The 14,321-nt window shown below is 36.8% G+C and overlaps 1 protein-coding gene across 2 annotated transcripts in view; it reads left to right on the top strand.

Annotated features, from left to right (window-relative positions):
- The window catches only part of MYOF (myoferlin), a 65,793-nt gene that overhangs the window by 30,637 nt on the left and 20,835 nt on the right, over positions 1-14,321 (top strand). For both annotated transcript variants that reach the window (XM_010180823.1, XM_010180822.1), the window contains 13 exons: positions 1,442-1,566; positions 2,052-2,168; positions 2,516-2,693; positions 3,560-3,684; positions 4,203-4,309; positions 6,532-6,724; positions 7,580-7,735; positions 8,746-8,877; positions 10,027-10,190; positions 11,981-12,095; positions 12,216-12,321; positions 12,906-13,048; positions 13,348-13,521. In XM_010180823.1, coding sequence (XP_010179125.1) covers positions 1,442-1,566; positions 2,052-2,168; positions 2,516-2,693; positions 3,560-3,684; positions 4,203-4,309; positions 6,532-6,724; positions 7,580-7,735; positions 8,746-8,877; positions 10,027-10,190; positions 11,981-12,095; positions 12,216-12,321; positions 12,906-13,048; positions 13,348-13,521 — 1,835 coding nt within the window. The remainder of the gene's footprint in view (positions 1-1,441; positions 1,567-2,051; positions 2,169-2,515; positions 2,694-3,559; positions 3,685-4,202; positions 4,310-6,531; positions 6,725-7,579; positions 7,736-8,745; positions 8,878-10,026; positions 10,191-11,980; positions 12,096-12,215; positions 12,322-12,905; positions 13,049-13,347; positions 13,522-14,321) is intronic.

The raw sequence follows: 14,321 nt of genomic DNA, 5'->3' as shown, positions 1-14,321 counted from the left end.
CGTCACATTCCTTTTTCTTATCAGTTTGTGTCACTCGGTAGTCATAGTGGCAAGCCCCCTTTATTTTCACTTTCTTATCTCAGCCATCCTTTGATGTGATAAATGCATCCTTTGTGCTGCAGATCACTCTGGGTGATACCTGTTGCAAGGTTTAGAACCCAGTTCTCATCTTTTTTTTATACCAGCGCCTTTTGTTGAAAGACAAAAGCTAGGATACGAGAAGGAGAGCAATACTGAATCTTTCCTGGTCGCTCAAGACAATGCAGTATTTTTCTGCATGTGTGTTGCTTATCTTGCTCTAATTCTCTTTGCAGTACTCATCAAATTTATTAATCAGCAGCCCTGCCGTGTGTTTGATTGTTACTGAAGAACAACTAACTTCCTTAAGTACAGGTTTTAATTGGCTCTAAGAAGAGCTTTTTAGTATCTCATTAATCTAATGAATTTGCAAGACGTGAATGCAAACCCAAAAGGTAACAGTAGTAATACAAGTAAGGCTTCCATATTTATTTTATTCAGTTAAAACCGGAACGCTCTTCAAACACACGGTTATGACAGTAACCGTTAGCAATGGAAATACTTTTTCGAGTTCTTAGATATTGCAGATGCCTGAAAATATTGGTTGCTTTGGTGTGCACTTTCCTAGCTTAGCTATTAAAACTGACAAAAATATCGAAATCCTTATTTATTTATTTTTTTTAGCTAGATTAAGACATTGGGAAATTTTAATTTGTTGGTCATGGAATAAGAAAAGTATAGAGATTAGTTTATTGTCATCGGGAATAGCTGAGTTAGCAGACTTTCAGTCTTGTCTGAATTTTAGCTTACTGAAAAAGGATTCTGTGGGAAACAATGCATTATAGAGTTATGGTTGGATTTGCAGTAGTCTTTGTTTTACCCTGAAATATAACTACACTATAATGCCAAAAAAAGAATTAGAACAGTAGGATTAACTATGCTAAAAAGTGAGGGGTTTTTCTGCTACCGTGTGCATCTTTTTTGTAGCTGTTTAGCTAAAGCAATGGCCCGTGCATTTAAATGATTGCAAATGTTTTATTCAGTTTTGTTTATTTCTAGAAAATACGTTTTCTGTGAACGTAACAGTGTGTTGCTCTTTCACATAAATGAAAACCTGATATTTGGAGTGTTCTGTTGTGAAACGTGGGGAAGTTCTGTGTATTCTGTGGGGTTTTTTTCTGCGTGAAATAGTATCTAGTAAGGATTGTACAATGTAGAAGGAGGTCAGGAGCAAGTACAGTCAGTGGTATTCTTACTTTAAATTCATGTGGTATAGCCAGAGAATAAAGTGTTACTACTTTACTAATAACTAATACCTAACTAATATCTAACATTTTTACTACTGGGTTTGATAGTAATGTTAATTGTTTTTCTGGCTCCGAAAGATAATTAACAAAGATATAATGGTAATGTTTTCTGTTAGTAAACACTGGAGAAACTGAAGTTGGCTTTTTACCAACATTTGGGCCTTGTTACCTAAACTTTTATGGAAGTCCAAGAGAATACACTGGATTCCCAGACCCATATGATGAACTAAACTTTGGAAAGGTCAGTTTCTTTATTCATTATTTTTAATAAAAGGATTAACCCAGTTGTTTTCAATCAATGAATGAATTCATTTTAATGTTGGGTTGGGGGAAGTGTTTCACATTACACTCCCTTTGGTGTTTCTTTTTGAATAGTATTTTATATTTATGATGAATAAGAAAGTATGATAGTATTTTCCATTCTTATCTGTTTTCATTTTAGAGGTGTTTTTGAAGGCGTAGTAGTGTTTTTGAAGATTTTCTCTATCTGCATCTCTGCATGCATTTGTATTTCTTATTTCCCTGTTTTTGTGAATATATATATTCCACTTCTAGCATTAATTAAAGCCAACTGCTCCATTTCATTTGTTCAAATATGTACATTCATGCCTTTGCGGAAGTTTCGAGTACACTTCAGTGAAGCCAGAATCATGTACAGGTAAAGTAAGGGTGTCCTACTTTAGGAGAATTATGCAAAAACGGATTCCATGTGTGATTCTGTTACAGGGAGAAGGAGTTGCTTATAGAGGGAGAATTCTGGTTGAACTATCGACTATACTTGAAAGCAAACCTGTTAATAAAAAGTTAGAGATGATTCCTAATGATGACTTACTGGTTGTTGAGGTAAATCCTTGTTTTATTGTCAGTGTTGGTAATGGAGGTGTGCCTCGGCTGCTTATTTCTGGAGAATGATCTAACTTACTGAAATTGAAACAATCGAGTTGAATCTCAGAATTGAAGGATGGGGCATTGATGGTGCGGCTACAAAAATGCCTTACCCTTGCAGCATGAAATGTTAATTTGAAACATTTCCATAATCTCAAGCACAGTAATTTACTATACACGCATATCTCAGAAATAAGAAAATATATTAAAATTATTATTTCCATTAAGGAATTGCTACTGTTTTCTTTAATTGCGGATTGTATTTTACAAATACTGAAATACAACTGAAAAGGTTCTCCTCGTAGAAGTACCAGCGCAGACGGAAGTTCTGCCTGGCTGCCGTGTTTCATTCTGCTACCATGCTGCAAGACACTGGCGAGCCTATCCAGTTTGAAGTGAGCATTGGTAACTATGGCAACAAGTTTGATACCACCTGTAAACCTTTGGCATCCACAACTCAGTACAGCCGTGCTGTTTTTGATGGTAAGGGTGCTGCTGGTATGGGGCTAAAATAATGTAAAATTCTCTTTCTGAGGTGCAGTTTTGTAGCTTTGGAATGACAGCCCTAACTGGACTAACAACTTAGTGAAAACGTGACAGAAAAGAACATGTGGCTCTTCACAGTTTTTGAGATGTGAAGAGAAGTAGGGTTTTTTTTGAGAAGTTACGTTTGTGAAATACGTGCTGAAACTCTGCTGAGGTTATTAAAGAAATTTTCAGTGAAATTCAGTGAGATTTTTTGACCCTGTACTATATGTACACAGGAAAATTGAGAAGAAAAACATCACATTGTTTTACAGGCAACTAAAAATGAGGGATTAAATAGGGAGAATGTCCTTTGAACATTCTAATTCAGAATAAAATAAAAATCTTGTTTTCAAAACAGGTGGTTGGGAGCCTAGAAGAAAACAACCTAGCTAGATCACAGGAATATATATTTTAGCTATAGCTTTTTTTATTAACTGCAAACAGGAGGAGTTCTTTTTTTCCTGTGTATTAAATGAAGTAACCATGTTTACTCTGGAAAATAATTGTTTGAATATTTTATTTAGCGATAGCGCATTAATATAAGTGTATCTACATCAGTAAGTTGTGGGAAAGAATCATGAACGTGTTAACAGATAATTTAATGAAAAAATCCATTGGATTTTGAAACCATTTGAAGTAAAAGTTTTCCGTCCAACAGACACTACAGTGGCTGTAAAATATAAGACCTTTAAGTTTGGACCAGCTTGTATGTTCATAATGAATTGTAGCACATAAATTAAATAAATACACCAAGTTGTGCAGTACACAGTATGTATTCCTGCCATGAATTCTAACTCTAACATACCAATGTTTTACACCAGGTAATTATTACTACTACTTGCCATGGGCAAACACAAAGCCAGTTGTAACACTGACTTCTTTTTGGGAGGACATAAGTCATAGATTAGACCCTGTGAATGTAATCCTAAACATGGCTGAAAGACTGGTAAGACACTTAGGATCTTTCTTTTGCTGATACGCTTTTAATTTTTACCTTTTTTCATTTAGAACTGTAATCGAAAAGTGACATTTTGAGCAAATTATGTGACGGTTTTCTGACACCTTTTCCTCTTTTTTTTCCTATTCAAAATTACATGTAGCTTTGTGTAACGTGGCACTGCTAATCATAGGCCTGCGTTCTGTCAGGGCCCAGCACACTCCTGCTTGAATCTGCAGGGAATTCCCACTGGAAGGAAGAGTCCTCAGTGTTGGTTAGGGGCGTGTTAAGTCTGTAGAAGTGTTACTTGTTTTGGAAGTTACGTGCAATACAGTGTGTTATTAAATACACTGAAAAAGAACATAGGAATAGTCCTTTTAAATATGAATCAAATTTGAACATATTAGTGTTTTTTGATTTGGGCGTTACACATACAAATAAATAAGATAAAAGTTTTGAAACTCGTATTGACCATAAACCACAATGGAAGTTTATACATTCAAATCCTTTTCTTTTAAATTCCCCAGCAATCCAACTTAGCCACCTTAAAATCAGGAATGCAGGCTAAAATTTCTGAAAACAGATTAGCCGAGATGTGGCTGAAGCTGATAGATGAACTTACGGAAGATATAAGGTAAAAGTACCCTTTTTATCTCTTACCTTATCATTCTAGGCCTGCTCAGAATCTTTGCTATTGCCTTTACTAGGTCAGAAAACAAATTCTAAGGATGATAAACCTGTTATCCGTATAAACTGACCTGAGAACTCGAATTCCAGAAGTCTCTGGAAGTAGTAAAACGGCAAGGGTATTGCCAGTGAAGTCATCAACCTAGTTTTGTAATTCTCTTTTATCTTAGTCACTGGCAGCAATGAAACAGCATCTATTGAAAAAACTAAGAGAGGACTGTTCTGAAAATGTGAAATCTCTGCTGCCTTTCTAGCATCTTGGCTTCTTTAGAATTCCTCACGTACCTTTTGTTTACCCATGTTTCAATGTTATTTCTGAAACTGAAGAGGGAAGAAATTCTGTGATTTACTGGTAAGCCCAGAATAGAAAATTTAAAAGCTACTTAGAACTTAAGGGCCATAAAGATTGTATTTTTGAATAAGCCTTTACACATCTGTTTGTATGGGAGCATTCAGAGAAGGCAATAGGAGTCAGCACTTAGGGCTTTGAAGGAGAATAAGTTCTAAATGGAGAGGAAGGAACTGTATGAGAATGAGACATTAACTGAAGGAGGCATTGAGGTGGGGAAAGACACTTTAAAAACATTAAACAAGTGGGTGATGAAGCAGCACAGGAAAAGGAAAGGGAAAATGAGAGAACAGTTATCATCTATTAGAGGAAATAACAGAGAACATGAAATGAGAGAACGAATTCAAGCTGTAGAGCCAATATAAAAGAGAACAGAAGAAAAACCATACTGTGGAGATCAGTATATACTAGCAAAGAATTATAGGCTAGAAAGCTTATGTCAAAATATAAAGTAGTAGTTTCATAGAATACCTGCTGTGATCTGGAAGAAAGCAGGAAGAACTGACATACTTTAGGAAAGCAAAATGTGAAGGGGCAGACTATTGTCACATGGAGCCATCTAGCGCGTGTAGGAAGATCAGGTTTTTACCAGTTATGTCAAGCCATCCTCCTGACACACATCTGCACTGTTATTAGTTCAGTCCTTTATTTTATATTTTATCACTCAACAATTACGGAGCAATAGCACTGAGATATATCAACCACATGAGCTTCCTATTGTTTATAGGATACAATGCTCTTTGTGACCTTTTTCAGCAAGCTCATGAAACCTTTGCCAAAGACATAATTCCCCTGTTGAATTCATATGACAGTTTTCCTTGCCATGCTAAAGTTTAAACAAGTTAGGAGTTTGAGTGCGTTTTTAGTGCCCTATTTAAACATAAAATGAGGTGACTTTCTGGAAGTTCTGATTTGGTGCATTTGATTCATCTGTATTTTCTTGCACCCGGTGCAGGCAGCACTTGCATTTGGTTTAGTAGAATTAACTACAGTGGAAGGCACAATAGCCAGTACCAAGGTTCTGCAGAATCAAAGCCCTTAGAAGTGCGTGACGTGTCATTAAAAACAGGTCAGAGAAGAGTCAGTCTTTTCAAAGTTGGCAACGTCTTTGGAATACTTCTTTTTCTTTAAGTATTGTATTAAATACCTCTTAATGAGCTCTTAAAGTAAGAATATAGTCACTGGTCTTTGAAAAGCTGTCTTTTCCTCAAATCTCTGCCAACTCAAAAAAAGCCCAATTCTCATGGGTTGTACTGTGATGCTGTAGGGTTTCTTGGTTCCAGTGAATAGTTGCTCTGCCCTCTGGTGACTCAGAAGTTGTGTGTCATGGATTTCTTTTAGAGTTCTTAGATGTTTTCATGCCAGAGGATTAGATATCTCTAGTTTTAGACACAAGCTGCATAAGTGTATTGGGTTTCTGAGAATCTACAGTTTCAGCGAAGGAAAGGAGCCTAATCTTGGTGTGAAGGCACTGATTTAATCTTTGAGATGTACATTCTGAGACAATAATTTTCCAATTTAAATACATAGGGAAATAGATGTTGCTTGGTTTGGTTAGCAGCAATTGCATTAAAGCACACACCCTGAGCTATTCTACATTGGCGCCTGTTATGTAAGCACAGCATTTCCCTTGCTTACTGTAAATGCTTTGTCAGGTGGAAACCTCTGTAGAAATAGATGCTGTAACACAATTCTGGTGGTTTTCTGTCACAGGAAATAACAGCACTCACTCTGTTCCCACTGTATGCATGTCTGCGTTTAGTGTGTGGCTAAGTAAAATCCACACAGATTATTAATCATGATAAATACTCTCTTTTCAGTAAACCATTTCCCCTCATAGAAGGCAAATCTAATATTACAGTCCTTGACACTCAGATAGAAAAACTGCGCCTCAAGTCTCTCAGGCAGATTGGAGAAGCAGCAGCAAGGATGAGAAATGAAGCTACTGATGTGAAAGCCACTCTGACAGAAATTGAGGATTGGTTGGATAAGTTACTGCAACTGGGTGAAGAGGTTAGTACTACCCAATGCCAGTGATTCAGTTAGTTTAGCAATAACTGTCTGACACAAACCGGTGTAATGTTCACTGCCGATCAAGCAATATCCACTCTCCTTAGAATAGTGTGGTTTGTAGAGTAGGCTCTATTCTGTTTAAAGTGACACTGTTTTGTGCTTTCCTTTCTTCCAGAATTGCAAGTCACATTACTGGTTCGGGGACTGCGGGATATATATTGTACTTCTGCAGCTTGTTAGCCATAGTAATTGACTTTTAACAGAGTTAAATCTGTTCGTTTTCTGAGTTATTTAAATTTTCAGCAACACCTTAAGTTCCCATCTTGGTTATCTCATAATTGGTCTTCACAGCATTGTAGAAATCTTTCATTTTTTTCTTTGTCACTTCTGCTTTTGAAAGTTACTGATTTTTTTGAAAAAGAGCCGTTAACTTGGCAGATGTGCAGCTGGCATACAGAGGTGCACACAAAGCTGCAAAAAAATAGCAGGCCGTTTCTGTATTCTGCTAAAAGTCTTATGGTGATCTACCCTTACCGTGGAAGCATTACAAACACTTAAATATGTAGCAGGTAAATCAAAATTGGCATTAGCTTTGGATTAGGAACTGGGTTTTTAAAAGAAAACTTATTTGCTTTCCAACAATCTCAATGGTACTTTTAATGATTGTTTCAGAACTGTATATTGCTTTACTTGCAAAGTAAAATGATTTCCACTATTTGTCGTAAATTACTGTTTGAATTACTCTAAGTGATAAATCCGTTGACATAAATCCTAATTTATGTTTCTGTTGTCTAAGCATTTAATTTTCTATTAATTTCTGTTCTTAACTTTCTTTTCCCCACAAATAATCCACAGCCACAGAATAGCATGCCTGACGTAATCATATGGATGATCCGAGGGGAGAAAAGACTGGCTTATGCTCGTGTTCCTGCACACCAAGTGCTGTATTCCACAACAAGCCCTGAATCGTCTGGTAAATATTGTGGAAAGACCCGAACAATCTTCTTAAAGGTACTTTTTCTTTTCCCCCTTAAAAAATAATTGACTTTAACTCCCTAAACTGTGATGCCTTCTGATACGAGTGTGAAATGTACAAACTATGAGCAGGGAGGTGTCAAAACTCAGGACAGATTAAAAGCCATCTGCGTATAGCTTCTTCAAAATATCACAGAAATTGTAAAGTTCATCGTAAGCCAGTTAGAACCAGCATCAGCCACTCATTCTGAGGCTATCCTTATGATGGGATGTTTAAAGAGTTACTGGGGCTGGTGTTTTGGGGTTGGACATGAATGGGCACTTTCAGAGGGAATAATTAGTGTAAGTCAGAGAAGTTCCAAAAACTTATTCAAAGTTTTGGATGGTTTTCTGCAAGTAATCTAGAGTGTGTCTACATCTACAAGTCCCCTAGTATGTGTCTCTGCATGAGTCTTGCTCTTGAATAGGAATGCCTTTCTCTATTTAAGTTAATATTATCTTTAATTGGAATAAACTTAACCAGAAACAGGCAATCTGACTGTAGAGCAATAGCATTTACAGAGTTCATATTTACTACTAGTCAAGGTACTAGTAGTTATACTGATTAATGCTTCGATGCAGACAAGCCTGTATCTTCATGTTTTGATGCAAGCCTTCTTAGCATGCATGTTATGAGGCATTGATTCTGCGTTTCGTGAACCATTCTGACTAACCCCTGCATATCCAGAGTCTCCTGATGAGAAACACTAACGGCAGCATCAAAGTTTTAAGTTACTGTCATAACTAAAAATGCATTGCTGGATGAAACTTGGAGGAGAATATACAGGAACAGGAACACTTGCTTTTTTTGTGTCCTAGGCAGGTACCATTTAAGGAATGTTTCCTTGCTGAGCTATTTATTACTGGCTTTTGAGGAAATGGGGTACAGAAGAGATAAATAAATCATGTATTATTACTCATATCTCTGTGTTGTTGTATATATTTTAATGAAAGCTACAATACCTGCATAACGTAACAAACTTTAACTTCTTTTGTTCATGTGCCAGTACCCACAGGACAAGACGAAAGATGTCAAAATGCCTGTGGAGTTGCGAATTAACATTTGGCTTGGGCTCAGTGCAGTTGAAAAGAAGTTTAACAGCTTTGCAGAGGGAACGTTCAGTGTTTTTGCAGAAATGGTATGTCTGTCATTGCTTTCTTACTTTAAACTTGGGTGTGAGTGTTAGGAATTCGTTGAAATTGGGCCTTTTTTGTGCATGCTGGGAAGAAAGAGAGAGTAGTATTTATTATACTGAAACAAGTAGGTCTCATTCAAGGCAATTAACAATCAAGTCCATTGTGCCTACCGGATGAACTTCAGCAGACCAGATTCTGAACTGGTTAATCAGGTAGCAGTCTGGTTAACTCCAGTGATTTCAAAGACATTTATTTTAGATTTGTATCAGTGTATGAAAGATTGGGATCTAGACCATTATGTTTTGGCATGTGAATAGCCCTTTTATTTTAATTGCTTCTTCACTTCTACAAATGATAGTTGGATACAAGTGGTTTTGCTTAATAATGGTTCTTTTGTAGCAGTAGAAGATTTACTGTTACAGGAAAAACTTGTCCAAAAGACATAGATTTTGCTGACAAAAGGCTATAATATGATTACATTTCAATGCTAAAAATTAACAAATTTGGAATAAAAATACTTGAAATAGTCTTGCATCATGTAGCAGAGATTTTGAATTATACTGATAAGCAGCAGATGCCTTTTATATGCCACATCATGTAATGGTGCATATAATCCAATATCGGTATAACAGCTTGCTATATAACCACGACACAGCTAATGAAACAAGACTTTTGCAGAGGCTTGTGTCACCATTGCACCTATGCTTAAATATTTAGTAGCTTCCATGGTAAGATTATAATTCAGTTTTACATGTTATGAGAAAAGAGATTAGCAATAGGAGGAGATTTGAGATGGAAAGAATGAGAGGATCATGTGGTGAGGGAACAGAAGAAAATTGTTTGAGTAATGTAATGGAAATTTATTTCACAAGGCTTTAATTTGGAGGAAGTTTGACTGCAGTTGTAGAGAGGCATTAAACTGAGAAGATGGTAGTTTAGTTCAGCAGTGGAATCATTCTTTACCAGACAGCACAGAAGAAAAAGGAAGAAATTAATGATGACATTGCAGAGTAATGTGGGGAGTACTAAATTTCAGAGAAAGGAAATGTGTAGTAGAATGTTTCAGTTGTAACAGTTGCATAAATCTTTATTTTCTCTCCTAAAAGCTTTTTATTATTTTTATTATACTGATTTTTTTTCTCCTCAAACAGTATGAAAATCAGGCTCTTCTTTTTGGGAAGTGGGGAACCTCAGGACTGGTTGGTCGCCACAAGTTTTCTGATGTCACAGGAAAAATTAAACTGAAAAGAGAGTACTTTCTGCCCCCAAAGGGCTGGGAGTGGGAAGGAGAATGGATGGTTGATCCTGAAAGAAGGTCAGATTTTTTTCGTTTTATGCAGGCAGGAATAAAGAAGTTTAATCTCAGAGTGCAGAGTGAAAGCTCCTCTCTATTTTCTTGGCTGAGAAAGAGATTTTAAACTGAACTTTCTATGACAGCAAAAGCCAGCCAATAGTCAAAGCTAGTTAATAATACTAAAATTAACATTATCATTTTTTAAAAGTAAAATAAAACAAACAAGAGAAAGAATGCACCCATTTCCTAGGAACCAGCTTACTGTTTAGCAGTCCCCATGTGATGATGGGCCTATTGCTTTTATTCTCCGTGTACTCAGTACCTAATCTTCAAAAAGGGGATAATAATAGTTTTCCTTTCCTAGAAAGCTACTGTGAGGATCCCTTGTGTCTCCGCGTTGTTCTCAGATCCTGCTGTGGTGGTTTCAGGCAATGGATAGCTAGGTCTTCCATAGACAGGCACTTTACCCTGACAGCCAGTAGGATTCTGCAGTCATGTATCAGCACCATCACAACATGTGCGTGTTCATTCACATACAGTGGATGGTTTTCTGTGTTTATTTTACTAAATGTTGAGAAGTTCCATTGCCCTTGTTAAACAACTGTCACAGGTTATTTCTCAGACTGACTCGAGGCAGGGGTGGTTTTCAGAGCCTGAGGCTGTGGTGCCATTGGACAATTCCTCCCGTGTTGGATCAAGTTCATGGGGTGTCAATCCTCCCCTAGCTCTAGCAGGTTCAGTCTTGCTCTGTCAGGGGTTTTCAGCTCCTGGGTTGTGCCAGTTCAGCTGTTTGTGTTGCCACACTTTAAAGCAGCCTGGGTAAATTATGTGTCTCATAAACAAAAGCCAGCATGAGCAAGAGATTATTTTCTTTCTTCTTAAAAGAAAAGGTTTGGCCCATTTTAAATTCTTGTGTTCTGATGGTAGGAAAAAATACAGGACCATTGCTATAGAAAAGCTGTGCAGGAAAATTATATGCTATTATTTGATCCATTTTAAAATGCTATCAGTTTACAGGTAAAAATGGATGGATTTGTTTTCACATTCAATTAACAGTTTTTATTTCAACTAATAGTCTGACGTGAAGAAAAGCAATAACAGACATGGAGATATTTTCTCAGATAATGGAAAAAACCCCTACTATTAAAATGCATAAGCGTATTTATGCCTTGCACCTGCTTTTATTGGAAAATAATCTGCCTGGCTTTATTTGACCAGCAGATGGCATTTTAGAACATACTTTAGAGCTTTCTGAATCGTAGTTAATCACTAGTGGAAATCAAGGCTATTTTACCTGATGTAATATTCTCTCATTTCTTTTACTTGCAAGTTAGAAAAAATTATTAGCCAACTGATTACTTGGCCTGTCAATAGCATAAAGGGGAACAAAATTAAGTACATTGCCAAATGTTAGTTCATAGCTAGATATATAAAAATTAGAGGTGCATGCAACTGTTGTGCAGTCTGGGTTTTCCTACACTTAAATGTATGACTTTTTTCTTTTTCCAAGAGGAAATGTTGAAAGCAGATCCTGAATAACACAGCCATAACACTTCTGCTAATCACTCATTCTTGCAAGTGATGTTCCTCCTATTGCTTACTACTACTGGAGTTGCTTCAGTTTTAGGAAGACATTCTAGGGAAATAAGTAGCCTTCGTATAGATGAGGGCCACACTGTGCTCTATTAATAGAACTTCACCAAGATGGACAATCCAGAATTTCAGCATGTATGCACATTCTGTACATTGTTTCTATATATTCTCTGTAGCTAACTAGAATTTGGTTTAGTGTATTTGCTTTGGACTTGCAGCTTGTTGACTGAAGCTGATGCTGGTCACACTGAGTTTACTGATGAGGTGTATGAAAATGAGAGTCGCTATCCTGGAGGGGAATGGAAAGCAGCTGAAGAAAGTTTCACAGATGTGGTGAGACGTATATTTTTTCACTGGATAAGTAAAGTTTTAAGAGAAGGAGTGCTAGGATTTGCTACACAGTGTATTTCATCTATTAATGCACAGAATTTTTTTTTTTACCCTACATAAAAGAATGGAGAAAAAGCTCCACCGCCTCGTGAGTTCACATGTCCTCTTGGATGGATGTGGGAAGATGATGCTTGGAAATCTGATTTAAATCGAGCAGTGGATGAGCACGGTAAGATTTACTGTTTATCTGCTGATTATTAGTAATTTTTTAAGAAGAAATCAGTCTAAAAAAAAGTCTGAGTCCTAGATACTCGACAACTGAATTATAATATGTAGAGCAAAATTACAGTAACAGGTTTACCAGCTCTTAAAGTTTTATGATCAGAGTTCAAATAGTTGGTGTTCCTTTAGAAGCCAAGCTGCTCGAGTTGCAAGAGTACCTAGGACATTCCGCTCATATTTAAAATCAAGGTTGTGTTTTCCCTGCGGTGAGGTATGAAAATTTCATATCAGTGCATCTAACAATTTGGAAACAAACAAACAAACAAACAAACAAGAATGCAAATAAAATAAAACATATTGTATATGTTTTAATCTTGAGATTTTATTGTCATGCATATTATAATGTAGCATCATCATAAAATGTCATCAGTTGTCCCCTAGCTATTGGGCATTTAGGGTTTGCAATATCAAGTAGTCTTGTGCGACTAAAGCTTCATCCTCTGTAGGTACAATAACTCTATTTCCCATGCTTTTCTTCTTCATAGCTTGCTTGTATTTCTGGTAGTATACCAACTAATAATTCCATTTTAGGATGGGAATACGGAATTACTATCCCTCCAGACACTAAACCAAAGTCATGGGTTGCTGCAGAGAAAATGTACCATACACATCGACGACGAAGACTTGTGCGGAAACGTAAGAGGGATCCAGCTCAAGCAGTAACAACAGCAAGGGTAAGCAGAAGACAGATGTAGTCAGACACTTGCACATCGTAACGGTTTGAGTTTTGTTTTTTCAAAAAAAAATCCGCATGAGATTACTCGTATCCTGAATAAGGAAAAAAAAAATATCAAACAAAAAAATCTAGAAAAACCTTGTATGTTTTCATTGTATTCCTTTTCTTTGTCTTTTTTGTAAAGTGATGTTTCCAGCTTTGGTTTATGAGAGGATTATTGTACCTGCCAGAGCAAGTGCTGATTTTTTTCATTACATTTATATAACGCTGTGGGTAACAAGGATTTATGTCTCCCAGGGAATGCCATCATATGAAGATCAAGAAGGGTGGGAATACGCTTCCTTGATTGGCTGGAAATTTCACTGGAAACAACGCAGTTCGGATACTTTCCGTCGAAGACGATGGAGACGAAAAATGGCTCCCTCAGAGACACATGGTGCAGCAGCTATCTTTAAACTTGAAGGTGCTTTGGTAAGGGACAGAGTCTTTAAAAGTTCAATCTGTTAATTTACAGTAAATAAACAATTAAGTAGATCAGCTATTTTAGTCCCTCGATTTCTAGATCGATATATAACTGAGGAACTAATAGAGTTTATATTGTGTAAATTGTTTAAAGTCTGAAAGGCACTGTTGAAGTCGGAGTAGAGACTCTTGCATAACATGCTTATTACTTTATGTTTCAAATTGTTGTTATTACATTATGTGAGATTCAGAGCAAAAGGCCAAATTACTAGATGAACTTTCTGTAAAGTGCGAAGGTGACTCAAGCTTTTCATGCACATAATTGTAATAACATCAGCACAAGAAACACCGGGCACTGAAATAGCTGCCCCTGATTAATAATTGCACATATAAACAACCAAACACAGGAAAGGATAGCAAAGTGCTGGAGAAGCCAGAATGTCGTATGTCACAAAGAGATCCTAAGAAGCAATTATTCCCCAAGTTTTCAGGTTAACACAGCTTCACAGACAATGAAATACAAATGGGAACAAATAATGTGAGAAGGCTACTTTGGGTTCCTAAAACAATGATTGAGAGTCTGTTTGTATAGCATTAACAGAAGTTTGCACGTTTTTCTTGGTTTGTTTTTCTTGCACCAAATGTTGATCCATGATTTATCGATAGCATTTTTTTTCCACTTAATTTGGTTCCGCAGAGTTTAAAAATCCCGTTTTCGGTTTCTCTTCTGGCTGTACTTCCGGCACTACTGCCAGGATAAAGCCTCAGAGTGGTTTTTCACAACAGCGCAGTGCAGAAGACATGCAGCC

The sequence above is a fragment of the Mesitornis unicolor genome, unplaced genomic scaffold, assembly GCF_000695765.1.
Source record: "Mesitornis unicolor isolate BGI_N332 unplaced genomic scaffold, ASM69576v1 scaffold683, whole genome shotgun sequence".
Classification (NCBI taxonomy): Eukaryota; Metazoa; Chordata; class Aves; order Mesitornithiformes; family Mesitornithidae; genus Mesitornis; species Mesitornis unicolor.
Note: the sequence above shows the minus strand (reverse complement) of the source record. Positions and strands in the feature narration are given on the sequence as shown.